General features: G+C 40.4%; 1 protein-coding gene across 1 annotated transcript in view; it reads left to right on the top strand.

Annotated features, from left to right (window-relative positions):
- The window catches only part of Pcsk5 (proprotein convertase subtilisin/kexin type 5), a 410,777-nt gene that overhangs the window by 304,522 nt on the left and 89,447 nt on the right, over positions 1 to 16,808 (top strand). The window contains exons 21-22 of the mRNA XM_033757658.1: positions 7,918 to 8,020; positions 14,077 to 14,213. Of these exons, the coding sequence (XP_033613549.1) occupies positions 7,918 to 8,020; positions 14,077 to 14,213 (240 nt within the window). The remainder of the gene's footprint in view (positions 1 to 7,917; positions 8,021 to 14,076; positions 14,214 to 16,808) is intronic.

The following is a 16,808-nucleotide window of genomic DNA, read 5'->3' on the forward strand; positions in this document are numbered from 1 at the left end:
TTTAATAGATGATGGTCATTTTATCAGAGAAAATAAATTTAGACTAATAAATTCAATTATTGAATAAATCTTATTTGTGCAATATGCCCACTCAATGCCCATTTATTTTCATAGTGAACTCTTTTTTATTATACCGTTATCTCACCAAGTAGTTTAGGTGAGGTCTGTACTCAGCTCTTTGTTTTTACTAATAGCAAAGCTATTTGGAACAATGAGAAGTGATTTGAATCTGTACCAGAGAAATATCGTAGGAAGAGTGTGAGCTCAGGCTCAAGCTCAGGCACACTTGGGCCACAGCCCAACTCAGTTACTTGCTTAGTTGAATACATTTATGCATGTTGAATGCCCTTAAACCTCAGTTTCTCACTTATAAAAGTGAGTAAAAGATGACACAGTACAGTGCTTGTAATATACTAAGTATCGATGAATGGTTCTTGTGCAGTTGCTACATCACAGCTATATTCAGGTTGGCCAAGACTTCACTTTGAATACATTATTTTTAACCCCCTGACTGTGATCAGGGCCCAAAACACAGTGGAAAATAAGCCTCAACTCTTAATTCTACTCTTTGAACAATATGTAAGCTGAAGGAAACAAAATATTTGTACGTGTGTGAATCCACAATTGACAGTCTATCCTTTTTGTAGCAGTGCCGACCCCCGGGGGCGGAGGAGCAGACATAGTACCTGAGGAGAGCCAATGCCTGAGAGTAAAGAGCAGTAGACTAGGATGTCTTGTCTCCTTGAAGAACCCATGGGAATGGGACAGGGAAGTCATGGTCCCGGGACACTTCCAAGTTACAGATGTAGGATGACCTTCTATCTGTGTCTGCATTCACTCTGCTCATTGAGGAGCCTAAGACAGGGAACAAGTTTTCCTTCTGTCCCACATCTTCCATACATCCTTCTTTTCCTTTTGCTCCCATTATCACAGAAGGCCTTCCAAGCCTCAGTTCAACTGACTGGCACCCCAGAAAGACTGATGCTCTTGTACCCATCCCCAGAAGCAGATAATTCTGAGTTTTTTGGTTACTACTAAGTATTTTCCTGTTAAGGAACAGATTCAGTGGATAGGCTTTTTAAAATTATGGTAAAATATATATAGTATAAAATTTGTCATTTAACTGTCTTGTGCATGCAGTTTATTGGCATTAAATACATTTACACTGTTACGCAGCCATCACCATTATGTGTCTCTAGAACATTTTCATCTTTCCCAACTGAAGTTCTATACCCATAAAACAATAATTCCCCACTTCCCCCTTTCTCTGGTCCCTGAAAACCACCATTCTTCTTTGTTCTTATGACTTCTACTACTCTAGGGAACTTCATAAAATATTTGTCCTTTTCTGAATGGCTTATTTCAAGGTTCATCCCTGTCAAAGTATGTGTCAGAATCTCCTTCCTTTTTAAGGCTGAATGATTGTATAGACTTTTAAAATGCTGCAGTCTTGGCTGATGGCCTCATATTTTGAGCCTTGCTATAAAACTTCATGCTTAATGAGGCTTTAAAAACTGACTTATTTCATTAGCATATAATTAGTTGAAAGTGTTGCTGAGCATTTATTGAAGCTGATGGAAAGTAATAAATGTACGATTTTTTTCACGAAAATTGTCTTCATATAGTGGTATATTAAGTTGGAATTACATATTGGCATCCTTGCAAAGAGATGGTATTTTTAATTAGAATTTATGGAATGATTATAGAATTATGGAATGATTATAGAATTATTCAGTAAAGTCACCCTATGATTCCTGGTATCTGTGTGCTAAGGCACAGGAGTAAGACGCTCAAAGAGTTCTCAAGACAATTCAGTACACAGAACTGCTCAATGAAATAACCAGGTCAAAAACCAAGCACTTGAATTATCATTAGTTGCTCTTCTGGGCTAAAAAGATGCATTAATCCCACATCACAATATATTTACTTCTGCGTTTATTAATTTGCTAAGGTACATATTTATTTGTATAAATTCTACAATAGATTTGGTTCTGATCAATAATGAAATAGTTCATGAGCTATAAAAGGCAGCATAGCACTTCCCTTATCACTATTAATAGTATATTAATTGTATAAATTGGTTTCACTGTGACATCTCCATATATGACATCAGAGCATTTCTTCATCACAGCATAGCTTCCTAGCATGAAACTCTTCTGATCATGACAACCGAAGAATTATTATGCTTCAATCACATTTGGGTACCTGGGAGGGTGTAATACCATTCACCTCTCTGCAAGACTTCATAGGGCTTATTTATAACTCAAGGCTTGTTGACAACTTTGTACAGTGACATCAGGGCTGTGCGAGCACAGGAAGTCACTTACTTGTACCTCTTTAAACTTACAAGTATTCATTTTTAAGCCTTGTCTTCAAATTTCAAGATGTAGTTCTTCCTTCCTCATGGGACACTACTTCCTTAGTGGCCTTTGAACCCTTATAGGATAGGTTAAGAAAGGAACTAAACGGAGAATAGAAATGTTTTGATCAAACCAGAAAGGCAGTTTGAACATAACAATATCAGACAAAGATGTTAGGATCAAGGAAAGGACAAAATACTGGCTCCTGACGTGTCTGCTAAAAGTGACTTTTTCTAAGAAATTTGTATATCACGCCTGTCATAAACATTCAACTTCATTGTGCAATGAAGACAGATGACAAGAATTTGCTGCTCCAACGATTCAAAAAACGAACTCCCCAATGTCCCTGGAATCTGACTTCTTTAGTTCCAAATGCGCAGTGGAAAACTTGTGCCTGTAAGGGCTGGGGGCAGTTGTTTATGTAACTAATTGGACATCTACATAACTATGAGAGTTGGGGCAGGTCCCTGTCTTCTCATCTGTTGTAAGCCAGAGTTTACTCTGAAATGAAGAGGCCTGCAGGCTGAAGAAGCTGTCCTTCGCTGACTCTCTTACATAAGCTCCCGAGTCATGATGTTTTCTCCATTTTGTTTCCAAGGAGCAGAAGGAAAAACAAGTTTTAAGAGTCACTTATCAGGGAGGGAAAGGGCTTTGAAAGATTTGAGGTTAGAGGAAATAGCTTGTAAATCAATGCGAGATGTGAAGAAGATATTGAAGACAGAAAACTTGGCCAAGAAATAACCTGAGAAAAGAAGATAAACACCATTGACAGAGAGCTGACAATGGCCAGGAGAAGGGATATACCCTCCTCAGAGACTGTGGAGATGAGTGAACCTTCAAAGAGAATGAGGAGAGGAATTTTGACATTGACAAACAGGAAGTTGAAGGAATGCAGATATCCTGTCAGCAAATTAAAGGAAATGTCTCCTTCAGAGCAAGAATGGATGGAACTTGAGTTTGAGGGTTGACTGACTGAGCTGAGTGAAGAATTCAAGGAACAGCTAAAAAATGAATGAAAAGGTGATCACACAGTTGTAGGGAGCCCCTGCGGTTATATAGAATCATATGGGGGTCCTAACAAAGATGTGATTGGAGATCTTGGAGACAGGCAATGTTTAGTAGTCATTACGTCTAAAGAGGGCCCTTGTGAAGCTAATAGAGGCTGTTATATTGAGATAGATAGAAAAAATATATAGCCACAATATGAATGCCACCTACTGGCTTATGGAAGTCAACGAGGAGGCAAAAGAGAGAGAGAATTTTAAATCCTAGTAACCCTTACCTGTCCTAGAAATGCCTCATCTGTAATTATAACGAAGACTTCGAATAATTCTTGGGACCGTCTATGCAGCTTTTGACTTAGCAAAGCAACGTGGTTTTAGTTTGAAAGCATATCCTAGCATTGCTACAAGATGCGGATTAAGGTGGGTGAATATGAAGAGTTAAAAGAAACAAATCACCATATCAGGACCTGGAAACAGATGCCAAGCACAGTAATGTCTCTGATTCTAGGTCTTCAAAGATCTAACACAGTTCAGCACACATCCTTGCTCTTCTGTGTCAGTCTTTAGATTAAGAAAGTAGAAGGCTCCTAGCTAGCATATGGGTTATAACTATTTTTTTTCCTTATTGAGTTTATTGGTACATGTTAGTATACAGTACAGTTATATTCGTCATTGGGATCTTGTACCTTTACATGACAGGTCTTGGTTCTCATTTTTTCCCCTTGTCCCTGCCCTCCCTTCACCCCCTCCTCCCCTCCCCATTTACCAACATTTTATTTCCATTTTTTCATTTTCTCATATTTTTTTCCTTTCCCTTATTACTTTTCTCCACCTTTCCCATGTCCCTACACCTTTAGCCCTTTTCTTATTATTTCACATTGTCAATTATCTCATTAGGATCTTATGTGCTATTATAGTTTATTCACACCAGAGAAACTATTCGGTATTTATACATGTGTGACTTATTTATAGAGACATGGCAGTGGGTATAGCAATTCCCAATTTGAAATTATACTACAAAGCCACTGTGATAAAAATAGCATGTTACTGGCAAAGAAACAGACCTGAGTATCAGTGGAACAGATTGGAAGATGCAAAAACAACTCCCGGTGTACTCAGCTACATCATCTTTGACAAAGGAGCTGACCGTCCCCACTGAAGGAAAGATAGCCTCTTTAATAAATGGTGTTGGAAAAACTGGGTCTCAACCTGCCAAGAGTAAAACTAGACCCTTACTTTCACCATGCACTAAATTAAAATCCAAGTGGATTAAAGATCACAGAAACACTAAACTTGCTGAAAGATAAGTTAGGCAGAACTCTGGAAGACATTGGCATAGGAAAAGACTTTATGAACAAATTCTCAGTTGCACAGGAACTAGCAGAAAGAATCAACAACTGGGATCTCATCTTACTAAAAAGTTTCTGCAATGCAAAAGAAACCATCAACAAAACTAAGAGACAACCTACAATGTGGGAAAAAATTTTTACTAGCTGCTCCTCAGACAAAGGACTGTTATCTAGAATATATAAAGAATTCAAAACAATCAGCCCCCCCAAATATAAAGACCCAATTCAAAAAGGTACATCTGTAATGAACAGACATTTCTCAGACAAAGAAGTAAAAGCAGCAAGTAAATATATGAAAAAATGTTCCACATCACTGGTCATTCGAGAGATGCAGATGAAAACAACACTGAGATTCCACCCCACCCCGCAAAGAATGGCTGCAATCATGAAATCACACAATAACAAATGTTGGTGGGGTTGTGAGGAGAAAGGAACTTTTCTCCATTGTTGGTGGAAGTGCAGACTAGTGCAACCATTATGCAAATCAATATGGAGATACCTCAAAGAGCTGGGACTAGAGGTTCCATTTGACCCAGCCATCCCTCTGCTATGTACTTTTCCAAAAGAATTAGAAGAATCGTATCACAATGATATATGCACACCTATTTTTATAGCAGCACAGTTTGTAATAGCTAGAACTTGGAAACATCCCATTTGCCCATCAGTGGGAGACTGGATAAAGAAGATGTGGTTTTTCTATAAAATGGAATACTACTCAGCCATAAAGAATGAGAAATTAGATTCATTCATAGGAAAATGGATACATATTGAGGATATACTCCTAAGTGAAATATACCTATTTCTTTAAAGCCATTCTTCTCACAAACCTCTGAAAACCTAATTCATGTGTCTGTAAATCTCACCTAGTGTTTGGCATGTATGTAAATGTTCAAAGAACATCCATGGAATGAACACATTAATGAATGGGAAGCTATGCTATCAGCCTATTTTTCTCTACAATACACTTTCTTTTGGTTTTGAAGTCTCTGTGACTTTCTCCTACTCCTGCCCCACTCAGCATGAAAATTTTGAAAGACACATAAATACATTCAACAGTACAAATAAATATTTTGTGGTGGTCCTTGTAGGCAAGGTTTATTTCTCCCTACTTGGACTGCCCAGGATCCTCTCCTCTTCATTTTCTGGTGCCTGGACTAATAATCATGTACTGAACTGGTCTTGCCTCCTATAAAAACAATGTAAAAGATAATAGTAGGGGCAATAAGTTGAGTGGGGAAGCCTGAACAAATAAAAAGAAGGCTGCACATATAAGATTCTTATATTGTGACAGTCTAAACTTGAAATCATCAGTCTTACTAGACAGAGTCACCATTTTCTTCTGCCTTGCAACAGCTGATTGCCAAAATTACTAGTCCATTCAGCAATCTTCATGTGAGTTAATGAACAATGTCCCCAAAAGAGGCAGAGGCAGCAGTAACATAATACATACATGGTGCGATGAACAGAGGCTGTCCTCAGCTGCCACTTGACCATTCAGACAGTAACCATCCCTCGTACTTGCATTCTTTGTCTTTGATGAATATGTGCTCTTTGGGACCTAAGTCTCCACTACTAAGCTAAGAACCACAATCTCATTCTAAAAGTCATATATTAGATTCATGGTCCATGTTGCACTTTGGTAACAATTAGAAAACTTAGGAGACCAAGTCCAAAGGGTGTAAGATATGCTACTGGTAGGTGTTTGCTTATTGTGAATATGTCTCTTTCCCCTTCAGTTAGCAGAATTCATAGAATAACTTTACAAGCTTTACATGAAAGGCTCTTCTGCTGGGCATGAGCAAGCTCTACCAATCTCTTCATTTGTATCTTTGTTGTTCAGTTCTAGCAAATGGAAGATTGATGTGTGTGTGATTCACCTTTCCTAATGGTGAACCCATAGTACAGCTATGAGGCAAAAGCAAGGGGATGGGTTTCCCTTTATCCCTCACCAGTCAAGTTCACGTTTCCAGTGCTTTTCTCAATGCAACCACAACAAATCAGGCAGTAACTCATATAGTATCAGTGAGACAGCTTGAGTAAGCCATGGGTGGGTCATCCTACCTCATCACACCAGCTGGATCTCAGAGGGACAATGTTCAGATGTTTACAGGGCTGTCATAGTTGGGGGTAGTGTGGGGTTGAGGGAAGTTTATGACTATTAAAATCCAAAACTATATTTTCTGAGCGTGATCTGTTTGCAAATCAAGAAAACTGGCTTCCAGGATTTGGCTGAAGAAACTTGTTGATTTCTTTTCGGACAAAGGCAGGAAAGAATGAACGTAGTGTGGACAGAAGGGTTGGTTTCAGTGAGTAGAGTCTTGCCTTTGGATTCACACCTTCAATGAAGTTGACCTCTGTCCTCCACCTTTGCCATGGGAGTAATTTCCTAAATGTTCAAAAGACATCTGTGAAGTTGGACTTAACTTTTTTCAGCAACACTTCATATGTGTTTTTCCCCGGGAAAGATAAACTTTCCAGATAAGGAAGAATTAGCTGGCTATTTCTTCACTGTTACTCTTGTAAGATAAAATGTAACTCACATCTGCCAAATATGGGCCAAGACTCAACTCCCATTCTTTTTTTTTTTTTTTTTTATGTTTGGTTTTTTGAGACAGGGTCTCACTATGTAGTTGACACTGACCTGGAACTCACTACGTACCCTAGGCTGGTCTCGAACTCACAGCAATCCTCCTGCCTCAGCCTCCTGAGTGCTGGGATTACAAGCGTGTGCCACGACACCCAGCTTTCAACTCCCATTCTTGCCCAGTAACCATAGTTCCCCCTCCTCCGGCATGTTTACACAAGGTATGAGTGAGTCTTGCTCACACCTTGACTTGAATCATGACTGTAATGGTCACTGTAGGTCAACAGCCTCAGCTTTTAATGAGGAAGTCAGTAAGAAGCAAGTAAAGAGGTCCTGTGGGAAGCCCCTTTGGCCTCCCCTACTTATATAATCTGAAACACCTGTTGACTAGGTCCAAAATCATGTCATTGCCTCATAATTCTAGAAGGTTGCAACTTCTGGGGCCCCGCAGTTGTTATGATAGAGTTAGGGTTTAGGACTGGTCACTGGGGTATTCAGGGCCTGTTTTCTGCCTCTGTGCTCTCTCTATTGGTTCAGGCAGGCATAGAAATATCTGGCTGCTTTCAGACTGACAGCTCAGGCTGTAGAAATGAAGTAAACAACTAGATTTTGTTCCCCAGGAGAATACACGGATGAGCATGGCCACTGCCAAGTCTGTGATGCATCATGTGCCAAGTGCTGGGGGCCAACCCAGGAAGACTGCACCAGCTGCTTCACCACAAGGTGAGTAGCCGCTCTGTCTCTCTAGGGTGGGAGTCATGGGTTACAGGAGGAGAGGGGAGGTGCTAACCACCTCAGCACCCTGCCAGGGCCTGCCGGAAACAGCATTCCCATGACAGAAATTCTCCTTGGTCTAGCCACTGCCCACCTCTGTTGCATCTTCTCCCCGTGATGCTGAGTACCTTCTACCAGGACCAGTCTCCTGGACACTGGGAGGGCTTTCTCATCAATGAAGATAGTGCTTTTGATGCTCCTTTTGATACCTGGAATTTCATTCCATCCTGCACACCCATCTCTCAACCATCACTTTCATCTGCTGGGCAAAATGCGTACTCATTTCTCGAGTCAATTTAAGGGTCAACTTTCCTATGAAGCCATTTCTGACCTCCTCCCAGTACAACTGACCTTCTCTCTTTATGCCCTTTTGCTCCATATAAGCTTTCCCCAGAGCGCCAATAGCCTTCAAAGACATTTGCTTACAAGTACCTTTCTTCATGAAATTGCTCATGAGATGCTCAACTTTGTATCTCCTGTACATACCACAGTGCTAGGGAAAGCCGTAGATATTCAATAAATATTCAACTATTGAGTGAAGATAGGAATAGAATGCTTGTGCGTAGAGTAAGCAACTCTGCTAATCCACAGGGCATTCCTGGTGGGAGGTCTGCTGCTTAAAATTTGTTGGCTGCACTGTGTTTGAATGAATGGACCCATCACTGCTTAACTAATCAGGTAGGAAGCAGATCTCCCCCCAGACCAGTGAGATGGGACGGCTGCAGTGATGAGAGCTTGGCATTTCTAGAATGGACATTCCCTCTGCTTCAGAGTAGCCATCTTACCTTCCTTCTTCCTTGAGCCTATCCTTGTGAGCAGGACTATGGCATGTCTGTCCTTCTACTCTCCTGTATTAATGTGTTCTATTGAATTTGGTAAAATATATAATCATATATCTGTACCAACTACCAACATTCATTATATGTCTCAAACATGAACTAAAAAAAAAAAATAATAACAATAGTAATGACAATGGGGAAGGGAGATCCACAGATGGGAGGAGAGAGATGTGTGGGGCGGGGAAGAGCAATAAAAAGAATGAAGATCTATTAAACATACGTACCTAACTCTAAGAAGAATGTGAATGTCATATACTACAAGCATATACTAATAAAGAATAATCCACATCAATTGAGAAATATGGTTAGGCCCGGGGAAGAGGTGTTTCTAAAATGCTTGAATTTATATTTTCTTCTTATCATAAGCATATATTGATTTGTAGGGCCGGGGATTTAGCTCAGAGGTTTGGTGGCCTGCCATGCAAGCACAAAGACCCGAGTTCAATCCCTGGTACCAAAAAAAAACAAAAAACAAAAAACAACATAAGCATGTATTGATTTGTAATGAAAATATTTACATAAGTGTGGAAAATAAAAAGAATAGAAATTATGGGGAAACTTTAACCCTGCTTCTGAAGCAAGAGATCAACCCATGGAAAAGAAGACGCCTAGTAGAAGTGGGAGCTATTGAACAAACAGCTTCTACCCTAGTGTAGAAGTAGGAAGCAGCTTTCAAGGAGCTAATAAATATGGCTGATCTCTTTCTACCTGCATTCAGAACTCCAAATGATGTTTCCTCTTTTCTGAAACTCTCTGGAGGCCAATGGGAAACAAGTGAGCTCCAGATGTAATGTGCAGTGAGTTCACTTGAAGGACATAGCAAACAACAGCACAGACAATGGTGAAAAATGAATCTGTGCTGGGCGGACGAGGAGACACACAAAATAACCAGGATACTTGGTCTCACTCAGTTTCTTCTTGTTCTTAAGACTTTGGATAGCTCAGGTCCTGGTAAAATAATCTTCAAAGGGCTGTCATCTGGGAGAGGAATATCAATATTTATCTTGCAGGTTTGCTGCAAAATTCTGTGGGATGGCAGTAAACTGGTGAGAAGGTCTGATGAAACAAGGTTAGCCAGAGGCTCATAATTGTTAATATTGAATGATGAATACATGGGGTGGGGGGCAGTTTTAAGTCTTTTATATATGTTTGTTATATGACCATATTTGTTTACTGTTGTGTATATGTTTAAATTTTTCCATAATACATTTTTTTTTAAATAAGAGAATTTGTTCCTGAAGTTGTTTTATAGGAAATCAACTTTTGGGGAGTAATCTCTGCATCCTGTAATTTCCCCTGAGATTCCTCTAAACCTTTGGATTTCGCTCCTCAAAGACAATTGAAAAGTTGGAGGGAGGGAATGCATTTAACATCCAAAGCTCTGAAATGCTGTGGCCTTCATTGCCTGAGCTCATTTTCCACCCCTGTCCTGAAGGAGACATGAAGTGATAAACTAATTAAAAGCATTTAGAAGTCACCTTTGTTGTTACCTAGGCTTCAACATTTTATTTAATCCGCTTCAATGAATGCAGAGAAAATAAGACTTTTTACCAGGCTTCATTCTGTTAGAACATTAAGCACCAAGAAGTTGCATTAAGTGTTCTTGTGATTATTCTAACTGGGTAGTGACAACTGTCAGCACAGAGGACCAGCTAACTCTAATTCGCTCTCTTCCATTACAGTTCATGACACACACACACACACACACACACACACACACACACGCACACACACACACACACCCTAGGGGCTTCTAGAATACTGAAAGACAGTATTGAGATTATATCTTCCCAGCTGCTTACCACTTGGTTGTACTGCCTTCTTCGCTTTGAGCCTAGGACTCATCCCCACCTATGAAAAGGTCAAGAGCCAGCATGAGCAGAGAGGAGACGCTCTTCCATACAGACAGCTTGGCTAGGGTCCCAGGCATCCATGAACTGGATGTCGGTGGTCCCAAAGATACCTTGACATTTTAAAGAATATTTTCATCAGCCCCACTTTCCACTTTCATGGAGCAAAGTATCTATTTTCCTCCACTGGGAGAATCTGTTGTTGCCTGTAGAAAACTGTGACCATTTGAAACAGGACTTATCTTCAAAGTTCTTTATTTTTCTTGAGAGGGCCAGAGTGCGAAGGGGCATGATATAATTCACTGCCTTCCCTTGGTGTGCTTGTTTTTCCTGTGTCTTTTCAGAGAGACTCATACTAACAAAAGGGGACACATCACAAAAGCTTTCCCTTAGGCTGCAGGAGCAGGGAAGTAATATAAAACACAATTACATGTTCGATACTTTCTTAAAATCAATTAGGAAAGGCGGCCCCTTTCTAAATAAACTTGGAAACGTTTTGCCCCCCACCTCCTTCCCTGTGTTTGGAAGGGCATGAATGATTCCCACTGAGAGTATTAGGTTACCACTCCCAAGAGAAACAGTTTCCCCAAACCAATTCGGCCTCAACCAAATTTCACAAGAAATAGGCCCCTGGAGTGAACTCATCCCTTTCTTCTTTTCTGGAGAACACAGCAGTTTCCTCATTTCAAATCCAGCTCTTTTGTACAGGGAAGTTTTGGAGTTTTGTTGTTGTTTTTAAAATTCACCTTTCTCCAAGCTATTTCTTGAAAAATTTCCCAACTCGGAAACCAGGCTGAGATATTCCCCATTGGCAATGGTGCCAAAGCTAAAAATCTAAGCTGGGAGACCAGGAACCCATTCACATCATGCTGCAGGGGCCCTCACACAAATCTGCCTTTGACGGGGGCAGCCAGGCATGTGAGCGTCTGTCTAGGTCTGGGACCCTGTGCTTTGCAGGAGGCCAAACGAACTGTTTGCTCTGTTGTGCTACATCTAGATCCCACAATAAGTTGGCCTTGTGTGTGAAGTTGTTGGCTTGAGTTCCTTTCCTTTTCCAAACTGATGCAAATGACAAAGACTTTCAGGATGTGGGAATGACCCAGATGGAGAAGTGCATGTGATTTACTATTTAGGATGCCCCTACAGCACTCCGCTTTTCTCCAAACACTTAACATTGAAATGGCCCACCTTCCAGATTAAGCAGGGTTGGCTCCAGCTCAGAAACAGGTTTAGACAAGCCTGTGCCGACCCAGGAACATGTGCTCCAGGTCTATACCCGGCCTTTTGTGTATTGTTGGGCCTGAGTGGAAAGAAGCAGTAGAGAGAGAGAAAAAGCCCACCCTTCCATTTGCAGGGCCATTAGCTCCCCGGCTCGGTGGGAATATTATGCTCTCAAGGACATGTGTGCCACTGTGTGCTCAGTCAGCCAGACAATAGCAACAGTAACTCTAAGAGACTATGGAAACTCTGACAGACACTAATTTAGCATCACATATATTACTTGGGATTTACTTAGCAAGTTCCACATAATGCAGATTGTCATTCAGCAGGCGTTCTTCACATGCACCTTCCGTATGGCACAGCCATCCCAATTCTGGGTATATATCCAAAGGTAATGAAAGCACACCAGAGAGATACCTGCAGATCCTTGATTACAGGGTCACTGTTGATGATAGTCAAGGTATGGGATCAATCTAGGTGCCCATCAACAGGTGAATGGATAAGGAAAATGTTATGTGTGTACACAGAGACACACACACACAGTGGAGTGTTGTCCAGCCATGAAGAACAATGAAATTCATCGTTTACAATAGAATGAGTGGACGGGAAGACATTTTGTTAAGTGAAATAAGCCAGACACAGAAAGACAAATCCTACACATTCTTGAACATTTGTGGAAGCTTAAAAGAAAAAGTTGATCTGAATATAGAATAGTGCTTCGACAGAGACTGAGGAAGGTGAGAAGGGAAGGGGAAGAGAGAAAAGTTTGCTAACAGGTACCAAACACAGAAGAAATATATTCCAACATTCAGCAGCACTGTGATGTGACTATAGTTCACAATAACTTAATGCACTTGATGAAGATCTAGAAGAGAGGGACTGAAGTCTCCAGACATAAAGAAATGATAAGTGGAAAATGATAATTGCCCCAATTTGATCAGTATGTGCTGTATGCATGTGTTGAAATATCGCACTGTGCTCCATTAATGTGGACAATTAATAATGTTATTCAAAAACAAATAAAAAAACACAAACCAAAAACGTGTTCTCTGGCCGAGTAGTGTCAGCTACACCTGTGAAGTTGTCAGAAATGCAAATTCTCAGTTCCCTTTCAGTCCTGCAAACTATTAAGTCAGAAACTCCAAAGGAGGAGCAGCCCCCACACTCCCTTGCATTTATTTGATTAATACATTTTGTGTATTTTTCAGAGTAGAAAATTCTTGGATGCAATTTATTTAAACACCTTTACTCTTTTTTTTTTATATATCAGGAATCGAACTCAGGACCTTTTACTAGGAAGGCAGGCATGGTGCCACTGAGCTCAATCCTCAGCCCTTAAACACATTAACTCTTATGATTACTTTGCAAGGAAAAATGAAGCAAAAACATGAAAATATTAACAATGACATTATGACATATTATATTAATATAAAACCAAAGTTTTTAGAAACTCACATATTGACTTATCTCCAATGCCCTTGTAAGTGTTTGCAAGCTTGGTTAACAAAAAAGAGTCTGTGGTAACCCATACAGAAGGAAATACTTGCAAAGAATGATATTGAAAATCAGAGCTCATTGATTATTTGCAATATACAAAGACTGAATTCCTAAGTAGCACCGAAGCTGCAAAACAGTGCTTCGTTCTACCCTTCAAGAGCCTCAGAGTTGATGTCTTCCTTTCCAAGGTGGGCAAGCTGATAATTAAGTGAGAGTATTTTTCCAAACTATCTGGATTCAGCAGCCTATTAAGCCTCTTGAAAGTTCAGGACCCTGCCTTGACTATTGGCTGGATTTGGCTGGAACCTACAATGGGTTTAATCCCTGTGGGCACCAGTTAGCTTATTTGGAAACAGACACAGGATTGAATCCCCAGCCAGTCTCTGGCATGCCTGCTGTTGGATCACAGTCTTGGGCCAGGGATGGGAACGTGACTAATATTTCACATGTTCTGAGATGATCAGTCCCAGGCAACCCTTTTACTTCTGGAAAAATGAAATCAGATCTGTACAGCAAAACATGAATACCACATGTTCTGATACTTACGTCCATTCTGGAAGTCACCCTGATGAATTCTGAAAGACTGATTTTCGCCTAGGGTTTTGGATGATGGCAGATGTGTTTTGAACTGTCCCTCATGGAAGTTTGAATTTAAGAACCAATGCCGTCCGTGCCACCACACTTGCCAAGGATGCCGAGGAAGTGGGCCTTTCAACTGCACCTCCTGCAGGGCAGGTGAGCCTGACACTTGCTTTTCTCCCCCTCTCAAACCTGTTCTTCTCCACAGCCATCTTTGGGGTATCTCAGAGGCCTCATCTCTGGGGCTGAGGATTAAGTCTGGAGAGCTGTTCCTTAGCAAGATGGTACAACCTGGAGTTCCTTCCTGTTGTCAGGTTGGGAAAACCTTGTTCACATCATTGTTAATGCTGATTTATTGCCCCTGAGGAGATGAGAAAGGTTACAAGGTATCTTCCCAGAGAAGGAGAAAGAAAGGGCATATAAACATGATGTCAGGCATGGGACATGCAGCAAAGTGAAGATTTGCTGAGGTAAAAGTGAAGAGCTAGGGAACTAAGAAAAGCACATTTGGTCTTTAAAAGAGATAAAAGTGAGATCAAATGAGAGGCTCTGTCAGGGACTCCTCAGAGCTGAGCAATGCTCTATTTAAAAGTTGTCAGAGCCCTGCAGTAACAAGGTAATCACTTTGACCCGTGGCAAATGTGACCCTTTGTGTCCCAACTTGAATTCTTCACAAAATATTCTCCATCACTAGATTACAGCCCATGGTTTCCAGCAGCTTCTGCAGTTTAACCCTTGACTCCTCCCTAAGCCACATTTCACATGTCTATCCTCTATTTTGGCCTTAACGCAAGCCAGAGCCATGTTTTATCTGGCCTAGATAATATATTTTAAAGTTGAGCCAGATTTCAAACTTGGGAAATTTCAAATAAAAACTTGGAAATTTTTGTTTCAGTTGAAACCTTGGAGGATCTGGCAACAATGGGACTAAATTTCCCACAGAGTTGGCAGGAGGCCTGAAGAGGCTGCTACCCACTTCCCCATGGTCCCTGACATTCCTAGTTGTCTCACTGACCCTGAGGCCATTATTACCATCATTCACATACATCACTTTTCTGATAGAAGAGAATTATTCATTCTGATTGCAATAAAACCAAGAAAAATTAAGAACAAATTGAGACTACCATGGATTTACAGAAATAAAAAATGTTATACATTTCTTTGTATAAATCAAAAATTTTACTCTGTATGTCATATGGAAACAAAACACAGTGGAACCTCGATTCACCAACTTAATTCTTTCCACAATTCTGGTTGTAAACAGAGTTGAATGAGAATTAAATCAAACTTCCCCATAAGGTCAGCATCAAACCTAACCACTGCATTTAATTTGGTTTGCTTCCAATTCAGTTTGCAACCAAAATTATGAGAAAAATTAAATTTGTTACCGAGGTATCACTGTATATCTATGACATATTTATGTTTAGAAATGTCTCCTTCTGTTTCTTTCCTGATCTATAAAGTGGTGAGAATAATTACCACTTTAAGTAAGTGAAACAAAATAATAAAGCATTTAGAACAGGGTAAGGCGCATATTAAGTATTAAATGATATTAACTATGCTTATTTTATTTTTATTATTATAACTAATATCATTTGTATCTGTTTTTTCCTCTGAGCATTTAAGCTTCTCTAGCTTTGAAGACTTTACTTGAGATATTTGTGCTTATTGTTTGGCTGTCTTCTTCTGGCTCCATCTTGGTTTCAGTGGCATTTCCTCCTTGGGTAAGGCAGGCTACCTTCTCAGGCGCATTCTGAGAGCCCTGACCTTCCATCCACAAACCTCTCCAGTTTTGTCTATAATGTTCTGTGCTCTGTAAGAGCCACAGATGGTTTCTACCGTGTCTTTGATATTGAAGCACAAGGGCAGCATCTGATTTATAAAAGGTACACAATAAATAGCTGCATGAATGAACGATTCGGTAGAAGGAATATGGAGACCAGCAGTCAGAAAATGTGGGTTCTCATCCTGACTTTGTTACTGACAATGAGGCAGGAGATTAGGGTGTGGTCAGTCGGCTGGGCAAGTGAGTATGCAGGACGTACACAGAAAAACAGTTCCGAACAGAAAGTGCTGCCTTCAATTCTTCTCCAGAGAATCCAAGCAGGATTTTAACGGGACTGCATAGACTCGATGTCAGCCTGAGTCGGGGGAGACACAAAAGGCGGTGACCATTAAGCTCTTGGCCCCTGTGCTCTCTCTTTCACCACAGTCTACTCCCACCTTGTAGAATGCGCTTCTTCTACTACTTTTAATTTGCCTGTACTCACTTTTCAGAGGATGCTTTTCTCCCCTACTTTCAATAAATGTAAAACCTCACTGCCTTTTGAACTTGTTTTGTCCAGTTCTTTTTGGGGACAAGAAGGTCCTAGAAAGACTCTCTACAAAGAGTCCCCAGCACTCCAGAACCTGTTAACAACTAGGTACAAGACACTAAAGCAAACACTTCACCTCTTTAAACCTCCCCTATTTGAAGAAAGAAAGGAAGGGAGAAAAGAAAGAATGGGAAAGGAAAGAAAGAAAGAAAAAAGAAAGAAAGGAAGAAAGAGGGAGAGGGAGGGAGAGGGAGGGAGGGAGGAAGGGAGAAGGAAAGAGAAAGAAGGGAAGGGAGAGGACAAATTTGGAACTAAAAATCGCTTCCATAACCTGAAATTAGAAGTTTAGGTATTAAACAAATATCTAAGCATCCTATAGTTACTCAGGTGAATAAATGTGTGTGTGTGTGTGTGTGTGTGTGTGTAATATCTTTTG

Source organism: Fukomys damarensis, unplaced genomic scaffold (genome assembly GCF_012274545.1).
Source record: "Fukomys damarensis isolate Sample0158 unplaced genomic scaffold, DMR_v1.0_HiC HiC_scaffold_31, whole genome shotgun sequence".
In the NCBI taxonomy this organism is placed as follows: domain Eukaryota; kingdom Metazoa; phylum Chordata; class Mammalia; order Rodentia; family Bathyergidae; genus Fukomys; species Fukomys damarensis.